A 27509-nucleotide genomic window follows, 5' to 3' on the forward strand; every position below is an offset into this window, starting at 1 on the left:
AATATAATTTTAAAAATGTTTGCAGCTGCTTCGAGCTTTCTGACGTGCAAATCAATGCGGTCATTGTTTACTCAAACTTGTCAATAGAAACAATTTTTCCTTGTATTCCTAACACTTAAGAAAGTGAGGGAAGAGGTGGACGCTTATTCAAAGGGTGGGGGGTTGGGGGGGGGGCGCTTTTTTGACATTATGAATAGGGAGTAGGGACTTATTAGGGGAAGGGCACTTATAAGAGCGTGGGCGCTTAGTCGAGGAAATACGGTGTTCATTATTTATAACCTTTATTGTGAGCAGACATCATCTTATTTAAAGTATTTGATAAACTCTTGTATTTGGCACAATGAAAATTCAATTCTAAGATTACTCCACTATATTGTAATTCTTCTAATTGCAAAAATTTTTACATAATTATGAATTTGAATTAGAAATCTTGATTCTAGTTCTATTTTCTTACTTTAGCGTTTCTAAGATGGTGTCTCGGCGCCCCTCTTTTCAATTTATTGTTATTCAAATATTCTTTTGCCTAATAACTGCAAATATATGAAAAATCATATTTGTTCACTGCGGTGAAGAAACGAATATAAATGATCCTCGCAGCTATGAACACTACTGCACTAGTAGTTGAAATAAGACCTGAAAAAAATTCAGGCCTATACGGGATTTGAACCCATGACCTTTGCGACACTGGTGCAGCGCTCTACGAACTGGGCTAATGAGCTAACTGGGAGCTGGTCATTATGTTGGATCCAAATAAACCATCCAAGTGGTGAATAATGACTTAATTGTTTTTCATTCATTTTATACCTATTGTTATCAAATTATCATATGCACTTTTTCTAGCGGTTGTGGAGAAATTGCAGTATAATAAGGTTCTTGTGTCGGACGTATTTCTTTGTACAGTTCAGGCCTCGGTTGTTCGAAGAGAGGATAACGCTATCCACTGGATAAATCTCTATCTGGTGGATAACGCTATACGGTTTGCTATCACTTATCCGCTGGATGGCGATTTATCTGTTGGATAGCGTTATCCCCCCTTTATACAACTGGGCCCTGGTGTTAGGTATACTAAAACGTCTTTACAACTGATTACGTACTTGCATTAAAGGCTACTTCACAAATCTTAATGATTAATAATAATGAATAATAGTTATTATTAGTAATAATGATTAGCAATAATTAAACAATAGTCCACACTTTCTATCAGTTTACTAGCTTAATAACTCACGTGGGATGTTGGAGGAGGAAGAGAGGTTTGTAAATCACGAGCCAAAGGTTGTCAAAGAAATACACAGAAAGCAAAACAGATAAAGCTCAATATGATTCGGTCAGCAAAGGCCTATTAGTGTTAATGTTTAACGAGTGCCTGAAAATGTTCTCGTGTTGCTATCCTGGCTTTACTTCCTTTTTAAGATTTAAACATCACAGTAGTTTTAGTAACCAGTCGACTGAATTTCCGTAAAACTGAGGGCTCACAAAGTTGTACAAATGGAACCCATGCGGGTAAAGTCCTTATTCAAGTCTCTTCCCGTCTTTGCACTCGCCGCATATAAGAAAAAAAGCAATTTAGAAGCCGAACTAAACAGCAAACAATCTATCGTCTCCTTAGCAAGTTCTCACTTTGGCGTTTGAGGGTAGAAGGGAGAGGGGATGGATAAATGGAAAAGAGCTTTTTTCAGTAACCCACCCCCCTTCCTCATTGTAAGTGAGTTTTCTAACGTAATACATGGATTGAAAGACTTTACTGCACCAAAATATATCCCATAGCTTTGATGTTTCTGTCACCATTATCTGGGGAAAAAACTGCTGCGTTTCCACATGTAATGGAGTTATTAGGAAATCCTCCGGTACCAAACCCAATTCTGGAGTCACAAGAGCCACAATGGTATTGCTCGTTAGCTATATAACCAACTCTTGCTTTAGAATGAACACTTGCGGTACCTACAGCATTGAAGCCCTCCTTGTTACAGTTCAGTTGCAAAGAGCCCTTCGCACCAATCAACTTCTTCCACTCGTTACGACCCAGTGAAGTAGCGCGGTATGTCCCATCAGCAATCAGAGAGTACAGAGAGTTGGCCTGCTTGTTAATGACAATAAACCTGAGCTGTCCACTTATCTTCATACCGAGACAGATCTTGGAGAAAGGTGTGTTCCAATAGGTCGGTAACTTGGTCTCTTGTGTGTCAAACCCAGTCTTTCCGCCGGTGATGCTGTATTGGTTTTTATCACTCCAGTAGTGAGAGTCATAGTGAAACGTTGCCTGAAAATAATTAAGATTTCATTTATCCTTAAACATAAATAACACGATGCATCACCGAGGCAGGACCCTCATGAAATCAGAAACACAGTTCGCGTAAAAGCCATCAATCTATACCCTACTTGCAGGTCCTTGCAGGCGTTTTAGATATTAGGGTATTGTAGCACTCATGCCAGAGGAATTTCCGCAAGCAGGGACCGCGATAAGAATATGGGCGAGTTGCTAAGAGATTCTATCGTAGTTTCGACGCTTCTGAAACTTTCTTGCTCGCGCTTCATCACCCGCAAGAAAACCCCGCCAAGAATATTCCGCCTTATGGGGCTTACCTTGCTGCCGTCAATCTTCATTAGAGGCGTCCATCCTCCATCTCCGCATCCAAAATCCCCCATCTGACAGAGGACTGTGATTGGTTTAGAGTCAAGGTCCAGTGGAATCAGTTGACTGGCGTTTGACCTGCTTGATACGAAAACATCCATTCTTGATCATATTATTAGAGGGGGTAAGTTTCTAAAGAAACTGTGGTGCTGCGTCGGTGGGAGAGTATAACAGGGTAATTTAGTATTATCAACTGAGTTGATAACGTAAATAGGCCACCGTTAAGGGTTTCAAAGCTGACCTTTCGAGCGTTAGTCCTTCGTCAGAGCCCTTCGTCAATTGCTCGAAACGTCAGCTTCGAAACTCTTTACGGTAGCCAATTTACGTTATTAACGCAGTTGATAATAATAAATTACCCCGTGATCATATTAGTTTCCGGCGAACAATCTTCTCTAGACGTCGAAACTATTCGATAATTTTGTCTTTATTTTATGCTCGAAAAGATAATCATTTGGTATCACTTACTTGAAAAGGTTGTAAGCTTCTTTGCAGGACCCAATACCTAAATGTAAAGAAAAAAAATAAAAGTCAGGTGTTTGAGATATTTAGGCTCCATCACAGTCCAGTAGGGGACACAAAAGTAGAGTAGTTGAACATTTTTGTATCAAGCTATTAGCAAAATCTTTGAGCAATAAGAGATTTTAAATATTACTTTGGTACCGGTTATAATTTACTGCCGATGGAGGGAGGGGGGGGGGGAGGATTTTGGTTGTGGCACGATGAAAGTAACCCCCCCCCTCAGTCAAGGCTCTGCAATATTTTCATGTATCCGCTCTCCTCAATCTCCCTGAAAATCATGTGATCCTCCAAATCCTCCACCCCCCTCCTCCGTGATAAAAAATAATAATTGGTGCCTGAGGAGAAGTTAGTAAAAAGAAAAATAAATATTCAGTTCCCCACCTCAGACCTTTCTATTTCTCCGTCAGATGCTTAATTAACTTGAACATCGACAGATTCAACATCTTCATGCATTGCATTTAATATTTTTTTTTGTTATATATTTTTGCTGGCTATTTTAGAACATTTTCGAGCCGCAAGTTTAAGTAAAAAATTTATAGCAGTCACTTGTGAATTATAGTATTTAATGCCATGCCAAACTTTTCACCTTTTTCACAATATTCTCCTTTGAAGCCTTTTGCACAGCGGCATCCGAACGAGCCATCTCTATAGTTTGTGACACACGTAGCCTCGTGTTGACAAGGTGACGAAGAGCAAGGTGACTGTAGACAAACAAAGTAGGAAAATGTTCCATGTACTTTGAATAGGAGGTACATGAATCTGCCAATCCGCGTTATTCCGTCAATTCGCTCCGGATTCATTTCAGTATAAATTTTTCATGATAGCATCTGGGCTTTTTTATGTATTTATTTTTTTATTTTCATCTACAGTATTAAGATTTTTGCTGAGTTTACTTCCTTTGCTGGTATTTTAGAAAGTGGCTTTGTGAGATTAAAAAATATATTGCTAAGCCGTTGGGATCTATCAGTCTGGAAAGGTTTTCTAACTGTTTCGAACGTTCGCAGAAACTGAAGCAGTCTGTCGATTAAACATTTTAAAACAAAATCGACTTAAAGCTGACCAAATACTGATGATTTAAACTACGATCCATTCTTTAAATAAACAGAATCTGGTATCTTGACTCAAATTTTCAACCGAGTCACATGTATTTTCTTAGTCTGCCGACGTGCCTAGGAAACAGTAGGTGGTAAGTAAGATAGTGCGCGGCACGAGAAAGTGTTTGCAAGCTTTACAACATGCCATGGAAATACGGCTGTCACCACGATGAATACGGCAACAGACCGACACCATTTGCAGTGACTTTTACCTGACTGCCTTTTCTCTACGATCTTGACAAAGCTTCCAAACTTTTAACACGTTTAATTGTCAAAATTAAGAGTGTTCCTTACCTCAATGGCAAAATGATGCGAACTTTTATTCCCTTTATACTCCGTGGAGTTTCTGAACTTATCAGATGACAACAATTCGCACCAAAGTTTTCCATGGGCTCCTTTGAAGGCGGCCAGGTTTACAGAAAAACAGAACGGATTGCTGAGACATTCTAACGTGCAGTCAAATACATCAGACACTGCCACTGTTCCAACAAGCGGGACATTCAAGTGATGAAACTCGTGTTTAATGAATGTACGCTTCAGGAAGGTTCTTGTGGAGGAGGCGAGGTTGCCTTCGCGAAACACAGGGTTTGATTCTGTAACAGGAAAGAAGAACAGTCCAGTAATAAAAGGACATGATGGCATCACTCACAGGAAGGAGTGGGGAGGAAGGGACTGGCTGGTTACAAGAATGGATGAAGTGGCCTATAGAACGCTACCCACCCCTCCCCCATACCACTCAAAATAATTAATGTATAATGTATATCATAACTGTGTAACTCTATATCTTATGAATATTCATTTAGCGAAATCCCCTAATGACCATTTTCCTATGTTCAGTGGTGAATCAGCTTCATTAAATTACAACGTTTGAGGCATACCATAAAAAATTAAAACTTTTCAAGAATGGTTTCAAGTCCGATCAGTATCAGCCTTCCTCCTTCTTATTCATCTCCTCCCCTCCCTCGCAGCTCTTTTCAATAATTTCGCGGTAACCCCTGCCTCTCTACGACTAAAACTCAATTTGTGCTCGTGCCTTATTAGGATGTTGCACTGTAGAGTACATCGAAGAGGTAACTGAGAATGGTGGAAAGCATGAGATATTTATAAAATCTAGTGATATTTTGAAGTATCGAGAGCTAATTTAATCTGATCCATGCGTTTTTCGCTCGCGTTGTTTTCGGGACAGTGCTCAGTTCTATGCCAGAATTGTTGTCAGAGTTATCAGCTGATTAAACCTATAACATATTTCAAGTGTTTTACACGATATTTAGCCCTCTAGTAAAATATTAAGATATTTAAAAACATTCTGAGCATTTACGGAACGAAAGGTATGTGACGTTTGATTAGACGCCGAAACGTGCATTTAGATCATACAAGACCAAGGTAAACAGCCTATAATAAATAATTTTAACTTCCCCATAAATTTTTTGTTCTAATTGGAGGTGAATTTTGTCAGCTCCCTCGTTTTTATTCAGCAGCTATCCATTCCAAGTACCTGAAAGGTTGGAGAAATCTCGCGACTCTGTTACTATGGTACCTTTCTTGATTTTAGAATTCATAAATTTTGCCAATTGGAAGCAAAACAGTTATTATTTTGTCAACAACTTGAAGCTGTCTTAACATCTTGGGTCCCTTGACTTCCGCCAAATTTGATTAACAATTTTCCTCCTCTGTTGGCGCCAAACTCTGTTTGGTGCTCAGCCCAGGAGGCCCTCGATCAACTTGGGTAAATTCAGGCGATAATTTGAAAGATAAAGAAGGATAACATGTGAAAAATTAAGTTGGGAAAAAAAGAGAAATTCGCTTCCTTGAACACTTAAAACGATCATATCGCAGATAGATTTTTCGCAGCCATTTCAACAAGCCATTTCGATTTTAATTTATTCAATAGTTGTTCAGGAACCTCTCAAACATAAAGTTGCATTGTCTTACCTTTTCAGTTATCAACATCTGCCGTGTCAGTTACCATAAATATACGCGCATTTTGAGTGACTTTAATATACTTATTCACTGAGGTAACATTTTAGAATAACATTTTGCAATTGATTTGTAAGCATTTCTAGCTCTTCGGTGCTGTAATGTTATCATTCGTTTGTGTTCCTCAGTATTAATTACCTTACTATAACATATTGCTTTCAAACTTTCCTTCGGAAAAATGAAGAACATCAATCAATGATCTGATAGACATAGGAATCGAATGTTTCTGCGAACCCAATTTTGGAAGTATTTGATAAATTATTTTGAGCAAAAGCATGGCAAGGTCGAAAGCCTGTAGTAAACCTATGTAATTTTATCCAGGCCTAAAGGAGTGTAGCTGTTTTTTTGGCTACCTTGAGAATTTAAGTTGAAGCTGAATAAAGGCTTTTTCAATCAATGACTAAGCTTACTCTTGAAAAACATTTTTCGATATAGAGTGATGGAGTGTTAATTGCATTTGATCAAGTTGAAAAGCTGAACGTTGGAGGGCAACAGATTGACTTGAGCTTTGCAACTTTATAACAGCGGATATTTATGAAAGGAAGTTAACTAAACTTTGTGCCATTCAACAGCGTCCCAAATTATAAGTTATAATTCAAATTGTTGAAACAAGTTTCCTTAGAGCATTCAACGCCCATCACTAGCCAAGTGAAAATATAACAAAAAACAAAGACTGATAGAATTCAGGGAACATCTGACTATATCCAAATTTTGAGTTAAATTACTATGAATAACTGAATATTATCAACATCAATGTTCTAACACTGAAAACAAAAAGAGATACGTATTAGTAAACGCGTCTAACAAACCTTGTGAAGAGGCTGGATCTGGAATTAGAGCAGAGACTTCAAATATGAGGGGATAAAGAAGACCAAAAAACATGTTGAGAGGAGATCTCGTCGCCGATGTGAGATATTTAGCCTCACCTCTGATGCAATTGACTTGTGAGCGACTGAAATGTTGACTACAACCAATAGAATTTGAGTGATTCCAGCTGCTCCTAATTTGCTGACGCACAAACCAGCACTTTCTTTTGTTTTTTCAACAACGGATGTCTGAGTGCTATGATTGAGTTTTATGAGAGCGGAAGGGAATATTAGTCGAAAATCAGGTTTGAAGTTGTTTTAGTTATAAAATGATATGAACCAATTTCCGCTTTACCTTTCCCGTAACTCCAAAGAGGCGTCATTTTCTAAATAGTTTCTGATGAGCTGATTGCGCAATGAGCATTCACTTACATCCATATAGGCTTGCAGTAACACCCGGTGGTTTAAGTTTGTTACTAAGGGCAACCTGAATCGTCTAGATAAACAAGTCTCTGTTTTACAATTAGAATAAATTCACAATATTCAGGTTGTAAAAGCGGGCCTCACGTGAAATGCTACGCAAAAGCTGAGTGCTTAGAAACGATGTTGTAGAATGAGCGAAATCAGAGGGCCTGAAAAAATTTCCATGTTACTCAGTATTGCAATCGTGGAAAACGTTGTATTAAACTTAAGCCGTTCTGATTCGTTTACCTCTAAGATCTGGAAATCAACTCTGCGTACAGTCTGTCAAACATTTCTCCGTAATTCAGCCGGACATTTCAGCGTAAAAACAAACAAAATCGTTTTTTTCCTAGCTTCCTTTATAGCTTCCTTTCTTTCTGTGGTAAGGGAAGTTGCTATTTAAAGGAAAACTTGACAACGAAGAATCAATTGTAAATAGAGATGACTTGGCAAGAAGGAAAATCAGAAGGTTTACGTGAAATTCTGAGCTACGACAAAAGAAACAGAAATGCCATAAGTACGTTATGAACAAGTATAGTAGGTATTGAAAACCTATTCATATCATTAAAGATTTCTACCAAAAACGCCTTTCAAAGAGAGTCTTTTGGTATTAATTTTTAATACGTTGTGATAGTGGGTTCCTATTTACGAGTTAACTCAATAATTTACAAAGAGAACTTCGAAATAAAAGTACCGTAGGTGTCCGTGAATAAACAATGTGGTTACCACTTTAAACTTTTTAATCATCCTTTGCATTTCCATAACCCCAAAATTAGGATATCTAATGAACACCGGGGGCGTTTGTGTTTCATGAGCACAAGTATTGTCTTTTAATTAAAATGTCGTGAAGAACTTGATGAGTAGAGTTGACTCAAAATAATTTTCACAATAAACAAACTCGGTCGTAATACAAGCTTTTCGACTTACTAAACTACTTACAAATTACCTAGAAAGCTTCTTTCGAAACCAACAGAATCGGTTTTACATTTATTCCTGACTTGTAAATAAAGAAATCGACATCTAGAATTTGCATTGAAAATTATCTGTGGCGTTTCTGTAAGACTTGCGAGAGCAGTCTATTAGTTTATCATCGTACGAGTTAATTTCTTTCAGCTCAAGATCAAGAGAATTTAAAGGGTCTACTCCAAATCTCAAACAGACAAACTGGTTTCTGTTTTGGTTATTTCCAGGGGGAAATCCCCCAAAGGTTTTTCTTGGTTTTCACTATGGAAATTGTCTCAAAATAGGTGAAATGCATGAAGCTCTCAATGCGATGATATTTGCCTGATTACTCTGAAGGTTTGCATACGTATTGCTGCATCCTTAATAAATGTACGACTTGAGTATCAGTCAATTTGGTTCACAGCTTGTTAATCAACAAAGGGAAATAAATGACTGTGTTTTTAGACTATTTGATTCATACAAATATATGATAACTTTGAGGTCAATTATCTCCCCTTGCCAGACAGCTACAACACTAATTTTAGTTCCCCTTTATAATCCATCATTTCATCTCTCAAAACCACCAAAAAAATATTTGGGTACTGCCGTATTTTTGTCTTGGATGCCTTTTAAAATCTGCGACTGTGACAAGCTTCTATCAACTACACCTGTCACGCAATTCCGGCCCTAGGCGGTCACTTGAGCAAATAAACCCACATTCTAAATCTCTTTATACAAGATGATTGATCAAGGAAGCCAAAAAAATGTGAACAACTTTCGAGAGTGTTTTTAGGAACGGAAAATTTCACGTTTAGAGAGATGTATGTGGGCGAAATGTTGATGGGAAAATCGTAGCGTTTCTTTCTTCTGTCGTCTATCACTATGGAGAGTTGCTGAAATCAGCAAATATGGCTTTTGTATGGAACAAAACACTCATTAGTCTAGGATTTGATTGTTTATTATCATTATCGCACAGTTTGCTATAAGGAGACTGCAACAGGAAAGGAAATTTTAAAGTCACATGTCGCTTGCTTTTGGACTTTTAAGTTCCCGTGTGTAACAACTTCGGCTTTTCCAGACTGTGGATGACGGAAGACTCTACCCCCTCTTTTAAAAGGAAATATCAATAGCCCCATGAAATTTGTAAACTGAGCTATGCTTCCAGAAAACAAGACTGGAAAATGCTGTTCCCACTTTTCACCATCAAGAAATTTCACGCAGAAATAATATTTGTAGCGTGACTACGTGACCTTTCTTGAAGTACAAAAATACTGTTTACCTTTCTTTTTCAAGGTAACACTTCTAGAAAGTTCTTCAACCTTCTGTTATTTTATGTGCCGGTTTTTTTTAAATTGCAAATGGCATCTGCATCTGCTATTATTTTCGCTGAATTTCATGGCCTTTTCTGCGTGCACGTGAAGCGTTTTAAGACCTTTGTAAACTAGAGACGTTAAATGGACGAGTATGCAATGTGTTGAGGGGTCAAATATTTACACGAAATCTGTGACCCTCAAAAAGATCATGTACTCTTACATGAAACGTCCAAAAAATGTCGCGTAAACACCGTAAGCGCACCTGGCGAATTCTTTCTACTTGCTTCAATCGAAAAAAGACAACTTATTTACTATTTGCATTAACGTAAGCTTATCAAATACAAGTTTTTATTTTCTCAGTTCGTGCAGAGATGCTCACTAGTTTGTTACTACAAAATCACAAAAAAAAAAATTCGCTCATTATGTGAGGTCACATCGACCTCAACAGAAAAATTAGGCACACATCAATGGTTTGATACCGTAAGTATCAGTTAAGGTACATCATTGCACTTTGATCTCAGTAATGAAAAATGTGCGTTTCTTCAGGCTCGTTACTTTTATTATTACATTTGGTAAATTATTTCACTCGAGGGCGAGACTCTGGCCGACGATTCTTGCCGACGATGCGGCAAGGTAACCTCCTTATTTAGCCCTATGAAATTCTCGTCAAATGTTTTAAAAACTTTGTCTTCCCTTGGTTTGCACGCGGAAAAGAAAGAACAACTCCAGTATTTCAAAACAGTTTATTCATTGGCCAATTTACGGACTGTTTTATAACAGCCTGAGGAGAAAGCAAAATTGAAACAACCGGCGTATCGGTCAAATGAATTCCAATTTATTCAAGTAGGAACTTGTAAGTTCATTTTTCTAAGTAAATTTAAGAGGGGGTCAATGTTTTGTGACAGCCGGAGATAGACATCTTAGAAACGTCATGTAACTATTTTAGAGTATTAAAAACAAACCAAATTTTCAAAAAAGTTTGGTTTTGAGCTAAATTTCAAAGCACAAATTTCCTTGTAACGAGCAAATGTGTAAACGTTGATGGCATTGTTCATTGAACGCGTGTCCAGATAATTAAAAAAAATATATGATACTCTTCCTAGGTGTAAACGAATGATGACGGGAAAAGCAATATTCAGAAGTTAAGGAGGCTTCGTAGAGTTTTTTGAGCGCACGAGATCTAGGTGCGAACATAGCGCGAGCTTTTAAATGTCAACATACAAAACAAGCATGGCGGCTCGATAGGATCGCACGACAGTTATCACTGGCGAGCGCTTCTTTTCGTGGAGCCTTAGCTTAATAACGAAATTCCTTTAGATAATATTTACTACAGCAAACGATAGTCTGAACCTTGCTCATCGCCCTTTTGATGTTAGTAACCTAGAAAAGCGAGAACATAAAAATTTTCTAGAAAAAAAAATACGCTGGCACGCGCGCCAACTTTCAGCAAAAACCCTATGAGCCTTCTTAATAATAAACACATAACAAACCTTGAGAAAACGCGATGTTTAAGATCTGAGCAGAGAATTGAACTAAAACGGAAAAGTCGAAAATGAAAACCTTTTTTTAATCAATTTTTATTCAAACATTCTTTTACTTATTGCTTATTTGTTTTTCATTTATTTTTAACCTGTTGTTATCTAATAATCACATGCACAATTTTTTAGCGGTTGTGGAGAAAATGCAGTAAATTGAGGCTCTCGTTTCGGACGTATTTTTTTGTACAGACCTGGTGTTGGGTATACTAAAAGTCTACAACTGAATGTATTCTTGTATTAAAGGACTGGTTCGCAAATCTTAATAATTAATAGTAATTGATAATAGTATTTTATCATGATTAATAATCATTGTTAGTATTAATAATAATTAGTAATAATTAAGCAATAGACCACACTTTCTATCGGCCTACTGGTTGTAAATCACGAGCCGAAGAGTTACTTACAAGGTGAAGGACAAAAGAAAACGGGTCATCGCGACTAGGTATAGTTGAGTGCGACCACTCCACAGAGGTGACTGCTTAATAGAGGTAAAAATTGCAGTGTTTAAGGGGAAAGAAATTCGGGACTTTCACAACTGACCGCACAATACGGGGTGACCGCTAAATACTAAATACTATATCTCGGTTATCTCATAAAGTTGAAGAAATTTAAATAACGTAAAAATTATTGCAAAAAAGTGGTTAAAGAAATACGCAGAAAGCAAAACGGAAAAAGCCTCCTAGGAATTTAACAGTTTTGGAAAATTTGCTTTGAAATATGAGTTAGATTGGGGTACTTGTTCTCTCCTATCTTTTGACTTATTTTTCACACATGCGCAGTATCCAACATGAATACTTAGAATTTAGATTTCTCCAAACAGTTCCTCTTTGGCTTTTTCCTTTATTCCTTTCGGTTTTTTTTTTGACAAAACCATTTCAATTGAGAATATATATCCGTGTTTATAAGTAAGAATACATAAAGCTACAACTAATTCTGAGATTAAAGAAAAAAAAAGCATCAGAAAGTAGGAGCTGAAGTTGGCACACTGACGCCATGGGTGACGTTCTCATCAACGTCAGATTGCCGTGGCTTTGTTCTGTTGTAAATTAAAGATGACGTCAAAATGTGGTAAGAACACCAGTGACAAACTCGACTGCGCCTTGTTGTTTCCCCTTTTTGTTTATACAAACATTTTGACGTCATTTGCGTAGACCGCAAGCAATCTACAGTCTGCTTAGCAAGTTCTCACTCTGGCGTCTGAGAAAAGAAGGGAGAGGGGATGGATAGATGGAAGGAATATTTTTTCAGTACCTCTCCTCCCCTCCTCCTTTTATAGTGAGTTTTCTCAGGTCATACATGGATTGAAATTGAGTTTACTGCACCATAATGTATCCCATAGCTTTGATGTATCTGTAACCATTACCTGGGCGAGCTGCTGCTACGTTTCCACACGTAGTGGAGTTATCAGGATATCCTCCGGTGCCAAACCCAATTCTGGAGTCACAACTGTGGCAATTATTTTGCTCGTTAGCTATATAACCAATTCTTGCTTTAGAATGATGACTTTTAGTACCTACAGCATTGAAGCCCTCTCTGTTACAGTGCTGTTGCAATGAGCCCTGCGCACCAATCAACTTCTTCCACTCGTTACGACCCAGTGAAGTAGCGCGGTATGTCCCATCAGCGATCAGCGAGTGCAGAGAGTTGGCTTGCCTGTCAATGACAATAAACCTGAGCTGTCCACTTATCTTCATACCGAGACAGATCTTGGAGAAAGGTGTGTTCCAATAGGTCGGTAACTTGGTCTCTTGTGAGTCAAACCCAGTCCTCCCGCCGGGGATGTTGTATTGGTTTTTATCACTCCAGTAGTGAGAGTCATAGCGAAACGTTGCCTAAAAAGAATTAAGAGGATTTAATTTATCCTTAAACATATATAACACGATGCATCACCAAAGGCAGGACCCTCGTGAAATCAGTAAAACAGTTAGCGTGTAAGCCATCAATCAACACCCTACTTGCATGCGGGTTAATTAGCAATTCGTTGCGTTTTGAGGTAATAGGGTATTGTAGCACTTATGCCAGAGGAATTTTCGCAAGTAGGGGCCGCGAGAAGAATATGGGCGAGTTGCTAAGAGATTCTATGGTAGTTTCGACGCTTCTAAAAATGTCTTGCTCGCACTTCATCATCCGTAAGAAAACCTCTAAGAATATTCCACCTTATAATGCTTACCTGGCTGCCGTTAATCTTCATTACAGGCGTCCATCTTCCATCTCCGCATCCAAAATCCCCCATCTGACAGAGAACTATGATTGGTTTAGAGTCAAGGCCTAATGTGACCAGTTGACTGGCGTTTGACCTGTTTGATACGAAAAGATACTCATTTGTGACGATATTAATAAAGGGGTTAGGTTTCAAAAGAAACTATGGTGCCGCGTCGGTGGGAAAGTATAACAGGGTAGTTTATTATCGTCAATTTTATATATAACAACTTTATTTAAATAATAACATATAACATATTATTATTAAAAAAGGGTTATGGAAGGGAGGAACTTAATCCTCATTGTAAACTATACCCCAGATATAAAAATTTAATACTATGCAATATACATATACATACTGAAACATTTTACATACAGGCATATATCTATATAAATCTAAATAAAGAAGACATATCTAAGATAAAACTTTTGTTTAAAATTATAATTAAATAATGTATAATAAATAGAATAATTTAATTTTTAGTTATAGGCCTAGTTAAAAAATGTTGATTTAAGAGCTTTCTTAAAAGCATTAATTGAGTCAAGTTCAACTACTGATGACGGTAAACTGTTCCATGTGTCGATATGTCTGTGCCAAAAAGAGTACTTAAAGATGTCTGTACGGCAAAATGGTTTATATAGTTTAAACTGATGAATTTTTCTTGATTGCCTGTTACTGTGTTTACAGAAGAGTGTCCTTTAATGAACTTAAAAAGCCGAACCAATTGAGTTGATAACGTAAATTGGCCACCGTACAGAGTTTCAAAGCTGACGTTTCGAGCATTCGCCCTTCGTCAGAACGATTGACAAAGGGATAATGCTCGAGACGTCAGCTTTTAAACTCTGTACGGTGGCCAATTTACGTTATCAACTCAGTTGAAAAAACTAAATTACCACGTGATTATATTAGTATGTGGCGAAAAATCTTCTCTCAATATCGAAGCTATTCGATAATTTTGTCTCTTTTTCATGCTCGAAAAGATAATAATTTGGTATCACTTACTTCAGAAAGTTGCAAGCTTCTTTGCAGGACCCAATACCTACGTGTAAAGAAAAAAACAGAAGTCAGGTGTTTAAGATATCAATTTAGTCTCTATCATAACTCAGTAGGGGACACAAAAGTAGAGTAGTTGTTCATTCTTGTATCAAGCTATTAGTAAAATCTTTGAGCAATAAAAGATAATAAACATTACTTTGGTACCAGTTATAATTTACTGCCGAGGAAGTGGAGGGTCAGAGGATTTTGGTTGTGTCACGATAAAATTAACCTGATACTTCCCCTCCCCCCTCAGTTATAGCTCTGTAATATTCTCACGATCCCCACTCACTGGCAGTTTTAAAATTGGCAGTCAATTTCTACAGTCCCCCCCTTTAAATTCTGTCGGCGACGACTGATTCCCCCTCTTTTCCCCCTGAAAATCATGTGATCCTCTAAAGTCCTCCCCCCTCCCTATCAATGATAATTGGTCCCTGATGAGAAGTAAGTAAAAAAAAAATTAAATATCCAGTTCTCCACCACAGACCTTTTGATTTCGCAGGAAGATGCTTAATTAACTTGAGAATCAAGGGATTTAACATCTTTATGCATTGCATTAAATGATTTTTTAATTCTATATTTTCGCTGGCTATTTTAGAACACTTTCGAGCTGCAAGGTTAAGTAAAAAATTATTTATAACAGTCACTTGGGAATTCTAGTATTTAATGCTGTTGGATATATATCAGTCACAAAACCATTCCAAACTATTCACCTTTTTCACAATATTCCCCTATGAAGCCTTTTGCACAGCGGCATCCGAATGAGCCATCTTCGTAGTTTGTGACACAGATGGCTTTGTGTTGACAAGGTGACGAAGAGCAAGGTGACTGTAGAGAAACAAAGTAGGAAAATGGTTTATGTACTTTGAAACGCTGGGGTACATGAATCCGCCAATCCGCGGTTTTCCGTCAATCCGGTTCGGATTCGTTTAAGTATAAACTTCTCATGGTATAGAAATACCTCATATGATAGCATATAGGATATTTACTTTATTTTTATCTACAGTGTTACGATTTTGGCTGAGTTTTCTGTCTTTGCTGGTATTTGAAATAGTGGCTTTATGAGATAAAAAATATAGACCAAAAACTGACGATTTGAGCAACGATTCCATTCTTTAAATAAAGAGAATCTGGTATATTGAATAAACTTTTCAAGCGAGTCACATGTATTTTCTTGGCACACTGACGTGCCTTGGAAACAAAGATGGTAAGTTAAGCAAGTAGTGCGCGGCACGAGAAAGTGTTTGCATGCTTTACAACATGCCATAGAAATACGGTGTCACCACAATGAATACGACAACAGACCGACACCATTTGCAGTGTCTTTAATTAACCTGACTGCCTTCTCTCTATGATCTCGACAAAGCTGTCAAACTTTTAAGCGTTTATTTGTCAAAATTAAGAAATGCTTCCTACCTCAATGGCAAAATGATGCGAACTTTTATTCCCTTTATACTCCGTGGAGTTTCTGAACTTATCAGATGACAGCAATTCGCACCAAAGCTTTCCATGGGCTCCTTTGAAGGCGGCCAGGTTTACAGAAAAACAGAACGGATTGCTGAGACATTCTAACGTGCAGTCAAACACATCAGAAACTGCCACTGTTCCAACAGGCGGTACATTCAAGTATTGAAACTCATGTTTAATAAATGTACGTCTCAGGAAGGTTCTTGTGGAGGAGGCGCGGTTTCCCTCGCGATACACGAGGTTTGATTCTGTAAAGGGAAAGAAGAACAGTCCAGTAATAAAAGGACATGATGGCACCACACACAGGAGGGAGTGGTGAGGAAGGGACTGGCTGGTTACAAAAGAGGATAAAGTGGCCTATAGAAGAGTAGCCCCCCATTCAAATAATTAATGTTTATTATATCTACGTTACTCTCATGAACCTTAATTTAGCGAATTCTGCTGTTTAGGGAGATGAAAAACCATTTTGCTATGGTCAGTAGTAAATCAGCTTCACTAAATTGCAACGCTTGAGACATACTGTTAAAAAAATAATAAAGAAAAGCTTTTTAAGAATGGTTTCCAGGCGGATCAGTATCAGTCTCTCTTCTTCTCATCCCTCTATTAAGCGGTTGCAATCACCTTTGAATGAGTGTGAACGGCCTCTTTGTATGATCTTCCACCTGTATTGAGCGGTCACTTAAAGCAGAACTACCCGAATAAAACGAAGAATTATCTTTCAAGTACAATTTGATTCGCATTTTCCTTTCGAAATCAACGTTAGTAGAATTTTTGAGCAAGGTTTTATTCAATAAAATGTCAACTACGGAATAAAACGGCGCTTTTTTAGCGTTTTTTAAATTACCCCTATTCTTCGGAACCTGTTTTGAACAGTCACCCCGGCATTCCCCATGGGTGACCGCTTAATTAACAATTCAAGAAGCCAGAGTTGCACTCGGCTACGCCTCGAGCAACTCTTACGCATCTTTCGTGCTCTCCAAACTTCCCGCGTGCTTCGTATCTCGATGAACGCACGCTGACGTATGAACCAATTGTTTTATTACATTTTCAACCCGGTAGAAAATCTTTTTCTCGAGGGATTTGTTTGCTGACGTCATGAGCGTGCACAATAGCAATATGAAGCACAATCGCGCAATTGAATTTGATTAGACAAATTTACTAGCTATGTTATAATACAAGAATGACTGTAGTTCGTTATGAAAACAAACATGTGAGATATTGTAAAACATTTTGAGAATTTACTGAAAGATATGTGACGTTTGATTAGAGGCCTAAACGTGCTTTTAGATCATACGAAATTAAGTAAACAGTCGTTAATAATAATCCAACCGACAGAAAAACATTGCAATCCTACAAACCCAACTACTTTACTAAACAACGAGTGATATTCTTGATAAGGCGTGACCCCTAAAGGCAGTACAGTACTTATCCTCGATAAACTTACTTAAGCTCAGTACAGTCTATATTTTAGCTCACCCCTGAGCCGAACTTAAAGTTTCCTCCGACGTTTCTTGAAATTAGCAATCTTCCACTTCAGCTCTCTCTCACGGTATAGTTTTCTAAACAGTCGGTCACTCCCGACAACAACAACCAACACTACTATATAAATGAGTTTTTATATACATTCACAAAGTGTTCTGGAACATTCCAGAAGCTTACAAAAGAACTATTTTAGTAGTATTGCGTAATAACTGCGTGACTTGATGAAGTGTTCTACAAAGTACTATGGTGCGTATGTCAGCATTACTAAGTAGTGTGGAGATTGCTTGAGGCTGATATTTTCAACAACAATTACTCATAACAAAATAATTTTAATTCCCCATAAATTTTCTGATCTAATTGTGGAAAATTATGTCAGCTCCCTCGTGTTTATTTAGCAGCTATCCATTCCAAATACCTGAAAGGTTGGAGGAATCTTGCGTCACCGTTACTATGGTACCCATCTTAATTTAAGAATTCATAAATTTGGGAAGCAAAACAGATGTCATTTTGTCAATAACATCTTTGGCCCCTTGACTTCCGCCAATTTTAATCGACAATTTTCTTCTAGTGTTGTTGCAAAACTCTGTTTGATGCTCAGCCCCGGAGGCCCTCGATCAAGTTGGATAAAATCAGGCGACATTTCGCAAGATAAAGAGAGAAGGAAAACATGTGAAAAATTTAGTTCGGTGAAAAAAGAAAATCGCTTCGTTGAACACTTAAAATATCGCAGATAGATTTCGCAGCCATTTCAACGAGCCATTTCGATTTTAATTTATTGAATAGTTGTTCGAAACCTCTCGAACATTAAGTTTTATTGTCTAACCTTCTCAGTTATCAACATCTGCCGTGTCATTTACCATAACAATACGAGCATTCTGAGTGACTTAAATATATATTTATTCACTGAGGTAACATTTCAAATTAAATTTTGCAAATAAAGTTACAAACCTTTAAATTCTAAGCATTTCTAGCTCTTCGGTGCTGTAATGTTATCATTCGTTTCTGTTCCTCCGTATTAATTATCTTACTATAACATATTGCTTTTAATTTTCTTTCGGAAAAGGAAGAACATAAATCAATTGTCTGATAGACAGTGGAATCGAATGTTTCTGCGAACCCAATTTTAGCAGTCTTTGATAAATTATTTTGAGTAAAACCATGAAGAGGTCGAAAGCCTGTAGTAAACCTCCGCAGTTTTATCCAAGTTTAAAGGAGTGCAGCTGTTTTTTTGTCTACATTTAGAATTTAAATTGAAGTTGAATAAAGGCTTTTTTAATCAATACTTTAGCTAAGTCTTGAGAAACATTGCTCAATGTGAAGTGATGGAGTGTTATTTGCATTTAACCAAGTTGAAGTGTGAACGTTAGAGGGCAACATATTGACTTCAACTATGGGACTTCATAAGAGCAAATAAATATGAAAGAACGTTGAGATTGTGCCATTAAGCAGCGTTCCAAGTTATCAGTTATAAAGCAAATTGTCGAAACAAGTTTCCAAATAGCATTCATTGCCCATCACTAGCCAAGTGAAACATGACAAAAAAACAAAGACTGATAGAATTCAGGGAACATTGGACTTATATCCAGATTCTGAGTTGAATTACGATGAATAACTGAATATTACCAACATCAATGTTCTAACACTGAAAACAATAAGACATATGCATTAGTAAACGCGTCTAACAAACCTTGTGAAAAGGTGGATCTGGAATTAGAGCAGAGAGTTCAAATAGAAGGGGATAAAGAAGACCAAAAAACATGTTGAGAGGAGATCTCGTCGCTGATGTGAGATATTAAGCCTGGCCTCTGATACGACTGACTTATGGACAACTGAGATGTTGACTACAACCAATAGAATTTGAGCGATTCCAGCTGCTCCCAATTTTCTGACGTACAAACTAGCACATTCCTTTGTTTTTACATCAATGGATGTTTTAAGTGCTATGTTTGTCGGTCGAAGATTTCTCCGTAACTCGGCTCAGAAACGGCCCAAGCTCCAGCTGTGAGATGATCATCTTGCGAAAAAAGAGTCACGGCGAAATTATAAGAGTTTTTATAGGAATATTAATAACCGCTCTTAGGAATAAAAAAATTACGGTCAAATTCTCAATAAAAATATCTCACCTTACTTCCACAGTGCATCGCTTGATATTTGACCGCTTTACATGTTGAAAGAACCCATTTTACCGAATTATCTACTTCTAGGTTTATCACATACATAAGAGAAGCCCTGTAGACCTCTCTTATGTAAGGTGAGGTATTTTTATTGAGAATTTGAATTTTATTGACTGTATTTTTTATTCTTAGGAGCGGTCGTAATTATTCCTATACAGACTGTTAAAATTTCGCAACGACTCTTATTTCGCAAGATGATTATCTCACAGCTTGGGCCGCCTGTGTTCAGCTGTGACATTTTAGCGTTAAAACAAACAAAATCGTTTACCTCCTGTCTTCCTTTCTCTTCGTCGCTTATTTTCTTGGAAAAATGATGATACTGCGAGTTAGATCTTTTTGGTGGCCATAAGGAGTACGAGGAAAAAGTTACTAATAATAAAGGAAGAGTAACTTGATAAGTTTTGTGTGATAAAATATGTGTCTATAGTTTTCCCGTTGATAAGTTTGCGACTGCAGTGTCAATGAAAAAATAATTGGAGTATATCAATGTCAGTTTTGGAAGAAGGGAAGTTGCTCTTTAAGGAAAAACTTGCCAACGAAAAATCAATTGACAGTACAGATGACTTGGCAAGAAGGAAAATCAGAAGGTTTTCGTGAAATTCTGCGCAAATGACAAAATGACAAAAGAAACAGAAATGCCATATGTGGGTTATGAACAAGTATTAAGCGTGTCGAAATGTTGTCGAAAACATCCATCTTGAAAAACGTTCATCGAATCCGCTGGGGTATTTTCAAAATTTGTGATTAAACTCCAGCAACTCCCGTCATTATCCCAAACATGTTCAACATTTATGCCAGGTCATTTTATTTTTCTTCTTCTTTTCGTCAGGATTGATTCTTTAGTGCTTTTTAAAGCACTGAGGAATTAAAATTCTTTAATACCATCCTTGGCCAATTCCGCCCAGGTGTTATTAAGTAAAACTGGCCGCTATTTTGAGTGTATTCGACATTGATCGAGAACAAATAAAAGCTCTTTCTGTCATGAATCTTTATGGCGACCATCGGTATAAACATTAGGACACGGGTTCAACGTGGATGTGACATTGTAAGGTTAATATCAACATCTGATCACAGGATACACACTAGATGTAAAAATTTACGATCAACACAGACCCCCGATCATAAGATTTTATGATCAATAACAACATCGGGTCATGTAAGACACGTTGATTTGAACCCCTGAATGTAAGGAAAAACGATCAATATCAACGTCTGTGCACGGAACTGTCATGTAAGACACACTGATATAAACCCCTGAGTATGAGAACCCTTGAATGTAAGACCCTTGATGAAGTAAGGGGTAGGCGCTTACTCGGGGAAGGGCACTTATCAGATCGTGGGCGCTTAGTCGAGGAAATACGTTCTTCATTACTTGTAATTTTTTTCCAGAGCAGACATTATCTTATTTAAAGTATCTGATGACCTCTTGTCAGTTTGACACAGTGAATATTCAATTCCAAGATTACTCCACTATATTGTAACTCTTTTAATTGCAAAAATTGTACTTAATTGTGAATTTAAACTAGAAATCTTAACTCGAGTAGTATTGTCTTACTTTGGCATTTCTAATATGGTGTCTCGGCGCCTTCTTTTTTATTTATTTATATCCAAATATTTTTTTGCCTGTTACTTATTTGTTATTCGTTTTTTTTTTTTTACCAATTGTTATCAAACTATAATATGCACGTTTTTAGCTGTTGGGGACAATATGCAGTAAACTGAGGCTCTTGTGTCGGACGTATTTTTTTTACAGACCTGGTGTTAGGTCTTTACAACTAATTGTATACTTCCATTAAGGTACTAGTTTGCAAATCTTAATAATTAACGATAATTATTATTATCAATAATGATAAGAAATAATAAAGCACTAGACCACACTTTATGAGTTTATTGACTTAATGACTCACGTGGGATGTTGGAGAAGGAAGAGAAGCCTGTAAATCGCGAGCTAAAGGTGAGAGACTTAAAAATTTCTCAAATGGGTTTACTGATGTAATACGCGATAGGTTTTTGACCAATCAGGGCGCTCCTGGTACATTTAAACCTGTATCAAGCCCACGGGAAATGGCGGGGTGACCGCTTGATACAGGTTTCACAGATTACGGGTATTACAAAAAACGATAAATAACCCCTCTTTATGTCGGCATAGAGGGGTGACCTCAACCTGAAGGAATAATACCTTTTTTTTGTTAATTTTTTAATGCTTATAAGTTTTGCCGGCGCCAAAATACCAAAATGATCCACTGGATTTTGCTGGGTCACATGAGGTGGTCTTTGACATGGTCAACAGAGGCCTATTGGTGGTAATGTTTAGCGAATGCCTTAAAATGATCTCGTGTTATCATCCTGGCTATGCTTTTTTTTTAAGATTTTAAGGTCATACATAGATTGAAAGAGTTTACTGCACCAAGATATATCCCATAGCTCTAATGTCTCTGTCACCATTATCTGAGGAATGAAGTGCTGCGTTTCCACACGTATTGGAGTTATTAGGATATCCTCCAGTACCAAACCCAATTCTGGAGTCACAAGAGCGACAATCGTGCTGTTCGTTAGCTATATAACCAATTCTTGCTTTAGAATGATGACTTGAAGTACCCACAGCATTGAAGCCTTCCTTGTTACAGTTCGGTTGCAAAGAGCCCTGTGCACCAATCAACTTCTTCCACTCGTTACGACCCAGTGAAATAGCGCGCCATATCCCATCAGCAATCAGTGAGAGCAGAGAGTTGGCCTCCTTGTCAATGACAATAAACCTGAGTTGTCCACTTATCTTCATACCGAGACAGATCTTGGAGAAAGGTGTGTTCCAATAGGTCAGTAATTTGGTCTCTTGTGAGTCAAACCCAGTCCTCCCGCCGGGGACGTTGTATTGGTTTTTATCACTCCAGTAGTGAGAGTCATAGTGGAACGTTGCCTGAAAAGAATTAAGAGGATTTCATTTATCCTTAAACATAAATAACACGATGCATCACCAAAGGCAGGAACCTCATGAAATCAGTAATACAGTTAGCGTACAAGCCATCAATCTATACCCTACTTGCAGGTCCTTGCAGGTCCTTGCAGGTGTTTTAGATATTAGGGTATTGCAGCATTCATGCCAGAGGAATTTCTGCAAGCAGGGACCGCGATAAGAAAATGGGCGAGTTGCTAAGAGATTCTATCGTAGTTTCAACGCTTCTGAAAATTTCTTGCTCCCGCTTCATCACCCGCAAGAAAACCCCGTCAAGAATATTCCGCCATATGAGGCTTACCTTGCTGCCGTCAATCTTCATTAGAGGCGTCCATCCTCCATCTCCGCATCCAAAATCCCCCATCTGACAGAGGACTGTGATTGGTTTAGAGTCAAGGTCCAGTGGAACCAGTTGACTGGCGTTTGACCTGCTTGATACGAAAATATCCATTCTTGATCATATTATTAGAGGGGGTAAGTTTCTAAAGAAACTGTGGTGCTGCATCGGTGGGAGAGTATAACAGGGTAATTTATTATTATCAACTGAGTTGATAACGTAAATAGGCCACCGTAAAGAGTTTCAAAGCTGACGTTTCGAGCGTTAGCCCTTCGTCAGACCCCTTCGTCAATTGCTCGAAACGTCAGCTTTGAAACTCTTTACGGTGGCCAATTTACGTTACTAACTCAGTTGATAATAATAAATTACCCCGTGGTCATATTAGTTTCCGGCGAACAATCTTCTCTTGACGTCGAAACTATTCGATAATTTTGACTCTTTTTTTATGCTCGAAAAGATAATCATTTAGTATCACTTACTTGAAAAGGTTGTAAGCTTCTTTGCAGGACCCAATACCTAAATGTAAAGAAAAAAAATAAAAGTCAGGTGTTTGTGATATTTAGGCTCCATCACAGTCCAGAAGAGTCGTTGTACATTTTTGTATCAAGCTATTAGCAGAATCTTTCAGCAATAAGATATTTTAAATATTACTCTGATACCAGTTATAATTTACTTCAGTCTCCCTGAAGATCATGTGATCCTCCAAATCCTCCACCCCCCTCCCCCGTGATAAAAAAAAAATGATAATTAGTGCCTGAGGAGAGGTTTGTAAAAAGAAAAATAAATATTCAGTTCCCCACCTCAGACCTTTCGATTTCTCCGTCAGCTTCTTAATTAACTTGAGCATCTAGAGATTCAACATCTTCATGCATTGCATTTAACATTTTTTTTGTTATATATTTTCGCTGGCTATTTTACAACATTTTCGAGCCGCAAGGTTAAGTAAAAAATTTATAGCAGTCACTTGTGAATTTTAGTATTTAACGCCATGCCAAACTTTTCACCTTTTGCACAATATTCTCCTTTGAAGCCTTTTGCACAGCGGCATCCGAACGAGCCATCTCTATAGTTTGTGACACACGTAGCCTCGTGTTGACAAGGTGACGAAGAGCAAGGTGACTATAGAGAAACAAAGTAGGAAAATGTTCCATGTACTTTGAATAGGAGGTACATGAATCTGCCAATCCGCGTTATTCCGTCAATCCGGTCCGGATTCATTTTAGTATAAATTTTCATGATAGCATCTGGGCTTTTTTATTTATTTATTTTTTTATTTTCATCTACAGTATTAAGATTTTTGCTGAGTTTACTTCCTTTGCTGGTGTTTTGGAAAGTGGCTTTGTGAGATTAAAAAATATATTGCTAAGCCGTTGGGATCTATCAGTCTGGAAAGGTTTTCAAACTCTTTCGAACGTTCGCAGAAACTGAAGCAGTCTGTCGATAAAACATTTTAAAACAAAATCGACTTAAAGCTGACCAAATACTGATGATTTAAACAACGATCCATTCTTTAAATAAACAGAACCTGGTATCTTGACTCAAATTTTCAAGCGAGTCACATGTATTTTCTTAGTCTGCCGACGTGCCTGGGAAACAGTAGGTGGTAAGTAAGATAGTGCCCGGCACGAGAAAGTGTTTGCAAGCTTTACAACATGCCATGGAAATACGGCTGTCACCACGATGAATACGGCAACAGACCGACACCATTCGCAGTGGCTTTTACCTGACTGCCTTTTCTCTACGATCTTGACAAAGCTTCCAAACTTTTAACACGTTTAATTGTCAAAATTAGGAGTGTTCCCTACCTCAATGGCAAAATGATGCGAACTTTTATTCCCTTTATACTCCGTGGAGTTTCTGAACTTATCAGATGACAACAATTCGCACCAAAGTTTTCCATGGGCTCCTTTGAAGGCGGCCAGGTTTACAGAAAAACAGAACGGATTGCTGAGACATTCTAACGTGCAGTCAAATACATCAGACACTGCCACTGTTCCAACAAGCGGGACATTCAAGTGATGAAACTCGTGTTTAATGAATGTACGCTTCAGGACGGTTCTTGTGGAGGAAGCGAGGTTGCCTTCGCGAAACACAGGGTTTGATTCTGTAACAGGAAAGAAGAACAGTCCAGTAATAAAAGGACATGATGGCACCACTCACAGGAGGGAGTGGGGAGGAAGGGACTGGCTGGTTACAAGAATGGATGAAGTGGCCTATAGAACGCTACCCCCCCTCCCCCATACCGCTCAAAATAATTAATGTATAATGTATATCATAACTGTGTAACTCTATATCTTATGAATATTCATTTCGCGAAATCCGCTAATGACCATTTTCCTATGATCAGTGGTGAATCAGCTTCATTAAATTACAACGTTTGAGGCATACCATAAAAAATTAAAACTTCTCAAGAATGGTTTCAAGTCCGATCAGTATCAGCCTTCCTCCTTCTTATTCATCTCCTCCCCTCCCTCGCAGCTCTTTTCAATAATTTCGCGGTAACCCCTGCCTCTCTACGACTAAAACTCAATTTGTGCTCGTGCCTTATTAGGATGTTGCACTGTAGAGTACATCGAAGAGGTAACTGAGAATGGTGGAAAGCATGAGATATTTATAAAATCTAGTGATATTTTGAAGTATCGAGAGCTAATTTAATCTGATCCATGCGTTTTTCGCTCGCGTTGTTTTCGGGACAGTGCTAAGTTCTATGCCAGAATTGTTGTCAGAGTTATCAGCTGATTAAACCTATAACATATTTCAAGTGTTTTACACGATATTTAGCCCTCTAGTAAAATATTAAGATATTTAAAAACATTCTGAGCATTTACGGAACGAAAGGTATGTGACGTTTGATTAGACGCCGAAACGTGCATTTAGATCATACAAGACCAAGGTAAACAGCCTATAATAAATAATTTTAACTTCCCCATAAATTTTTTGTTCTAATTGGAGGTGAATTTTGTCAGCTCCCTCGTTTTTATTCAGCAGCTATCCATTCCAATTACCTGAAAGGTTGGAGAAATCTTGCGACTCTGTTACTATGGTACCTTTCTTGATTTTAGAATTCATAAATTTTGCCAATTGGAAGCAAAACAGTTATTATTTTGTCAACAACTTGAAGCTGTCTTAACATCTTGGGTCCCTTGACTTCCGCCAAATTTGATTAACAATTTTCCTCCTCTGTTGGCGCCAAACTCTGTTTGGTGCTCAGCCCAGGAGGCCCTCGATCAACTTGGGTAAATTCAGGCGATAATTTGAAAGATAAAGAAGGATAACATGTGAAAAATTAAGTTGGGAAAAAAAGAGAAATTCGCTTCGTTGAACACTTAAAACGATCATATCGCAGATAGATTTTTCGCAGCCATTTCAACAAGCCATTTCGATTTTAATTTATTCAATAGTTGTTCAGGAACCTCTCAAACATAAAGTTGCATTGTCTTACCTTTTCAGTTATCAACATCTGCCGTGTCAGTTACCATAAATATACGCGCATTTTGAGTGACTTTAATATACTTATTCACTGAGGTAACATTTTAGAATAACATTTTGCAATTGATTTGTAAGCATTTCTAGCTCTTCGGTGCTGTAATGTTATCATTCGTTTGTGTTCCTCAGTATTAATTACCTTACTATAACATATTGCTTTCAAACTTTCCTTCGGAAAAATGAAGAACATCAATCAATGATCTGATAGACATAGGAATCGAATGTTTCTGCGAACCCAATTTTGGAAGTATTTGATAAATTATTTTGAGCAAAAGCATGGCAAGGTCGAAAGCCTGTAGTAAACCTATGTAATTTTATCCAGGCCTAAAGGAGTGTAGCTGTTTTTTTGGCTACCTTGAGAATTTAAGTTGAAGCTGAATAAAGGCTTTTTCAATCAATGACTAAGCTTACTCTTGAAAAACATTTTTCGATATAGAGTGATGGAGTGTTAATTGCATTTGATCAAGTTGAAAAGCTGAACGTTGGAGGGCAACAGATTGACTTGAGCTTTGCAACTTTATAACAGCGGATATTTATGAAAGGAAGTTAACTAAACTTTGTGCCATTCAACAGCGTCCCAAATTATAAGTTATAATTCAAATTGTTGAAACAAGTTTCCTTAGAGCATTCAACGCCCATCACTAGCCAAGTGAAAATATAACAAAAAACAAAGACTGATAGAATTCAGGGAACATCTGACTATATCCAAATTTTGAGTTAAATTACTATGAATAACTGAATATTATCAACATCAATGTTCTAACACTGAAAACAAAAAGAGATACGTATTAGTAAACGCGTCTAACAAACCTTGTGAAGAGGCTGGATCTGGAATTAGAGCAGAGACTTCAAATATGAGGGGATAAAGAAGACCAAAAAACATGTTGAGAGGAGATCTCGTCGCCGATGTGAGATATTTAGCCTCACCTCTGATGCAATTGACTTGTGAGCGACTGAAATGTTGACTACAACCAATAGAATTTGAGTGATTCCAGCTGCTCCTGATTTGCTGACGCACAAACCAGCACTTTCTTTTGTTTTTTCATCAACGGATGTCTGAGTGCTATGATTGAGTTTTATGAGAGCGGAAGGGAA

At 37.7% G+C, this 27509-nt stretch overlaps 3 protein-coding genes across 3 annotated transcripts; all 3 read right to left on the bottom strand.

The window, feature by feature from the left end:
* Positions 1-297: 297 nt before the first annotated feature.
* LOC131798083 (uncharacterized) lies at positions 298-7150 on the bottom strand. Its single transcript, XM_066168596.1, has 6 exons — positions 7029-7150; positions 4537-4835; positions 3735-3849; positions 3095-3131; positions 2581-2707; positions 298-2257 (listed from the first exon to the last, which is right to left on the bottom strand). Exons 1-6 carry the CDS (start codon positions 7099-7101, stop codon positions 1739-1741), a joined length of 1170 nt encoding a protein of 389 aa, XP_066024693.1. The 5' UTR covers positions 7102-7150; the 3' UTR covers positions 298-1738.
* Positions 7151-12213: 5063 nt separating this feature from the next.
* LOC131783527 (uncharacterized) lies at positions 12214-17925 on the bottom strand. Its single transcript, XM_066168989.1, has 6 exons — positions 17880-17925; positions 15932-16230; positions 15229-15343; positions 14483-14519; positions 13451-13577; positions 12214-13112 (listed from the first exon to the last, which is right to left on the bottom strand). Exons 1-6 carry the CDS (start codon positions 17923-17925, stop codon positions 12594-12596), a joined length of 1143 nt encoding a protein of 380 aa, XP_066025086.1. The 3' UTR covers positions 12214-12593.
* A 4111-nt stretch (positions 17926-22036) lies between these two features.
* Positions 22037-27297, bottom strand: LOC136281947 (uncharacterized). Its single transcript, XM_066168990.1, has 6 exons — positions 27225-27297; positions 24734-25032; positions 23933-24047; positions 23408-23444; positions 22893-23019; positions 22037-22555 (listed from the first exon to the last, which is right to left on the bottom strand). The coding sequence occupies exons 1-6, from the start codon at positions 27295-27297 to the stop codon at positions 22037-22039; spliced, it is 1170 nt and encodes a 389-aa protein (XP_066025087.1).
* Between the last annotated feature and the right edge of the window lie 212 nt (positions 27298-27509).

Source organism: Pocillopora verrucosa, chromosome 6 (genome assembly GCF_036669915.1).
Source record: "Pocillopora verrucosa isolate sample1 chromosome 6, ASM3666991v2, whole genome shotgun sequence".
In the NCBI taxonomy this organism is placed as follows: domain Eukaryota; kingdom Metazoa; phylum Cnidaria; class Anthozoa; order Scleractinia; family Pocilloporidae; genus Pocillopora; species Pocillopora verrucosa.

Excerpts from the sequence above, each read along its gene's own strand:
- LOC131783527 (XM_066168989.1), bottom strand. The coding sequence starts at position 17,925 with ATGGGTACCATAGTAACGGTGACGCAAGATTCCTCCAACCTTTCAG. Across the intron at positions 16,231-17,879 it reads AGATTCCTCCAACCTTTCAG|AATCAAACCTCGTGTATCGC; the intron begins GTATTTGGAATG and ends TTCCCTTTACAG. Across the intron at positions 13,578-14,482 it reads GAAGCTTGCAACTTTCTGAA|GTCAAACGCCAGTCAACTGG; the intron begins GTAAGTGATACC and ends CGTATCAAACAG.
- LOC136281947 (XM_066168990.1), bottom strand. The coding sequence starts at position 27,297 with ATGTTTTTTGGTCTTCTTTATCCCCTCATATTTGAAGTCTCTGCTCTA. Across the intron at positions 24,048-24,733 it reads CGCATCATTTTGCCATTGAG|TCACCTTGCTCTTCGTCACC; the intron begins GTAGGGAACACT and ends GTTTCTCTATAG. Across the intron at positions 22,556-22,892 it reads TGAAGATTGACGGCAGCAAG|GCAACGTTCCACTATGACTC; the intron begins GTAAGCCTCATA and ends AATTCTTTTCAG.
- LOC131798083 (XM_066168596.1), bottom strand. The coding sequence starts at position 7,101 with ATGTTTTTTGGTCTTCTTTATCCCCTCATATTTGAAGTCTCTGCTCTA. Across the intron at positions 3,850-4,536 it reads CGCATCATTTTGCCATTGAG|TCACCTTGCTCTTCGTCACC; the intron begins GTAAGGAACACT and ends GTTTGTCTACAG. Across the intron at positions 2,258-2,580 it reads TGAAGATTGACGGCAGCAAG|GCAACGTTTCACTATGACTC; the intron begins GTAAGCCCCATA and ends AATTATTTTCAG.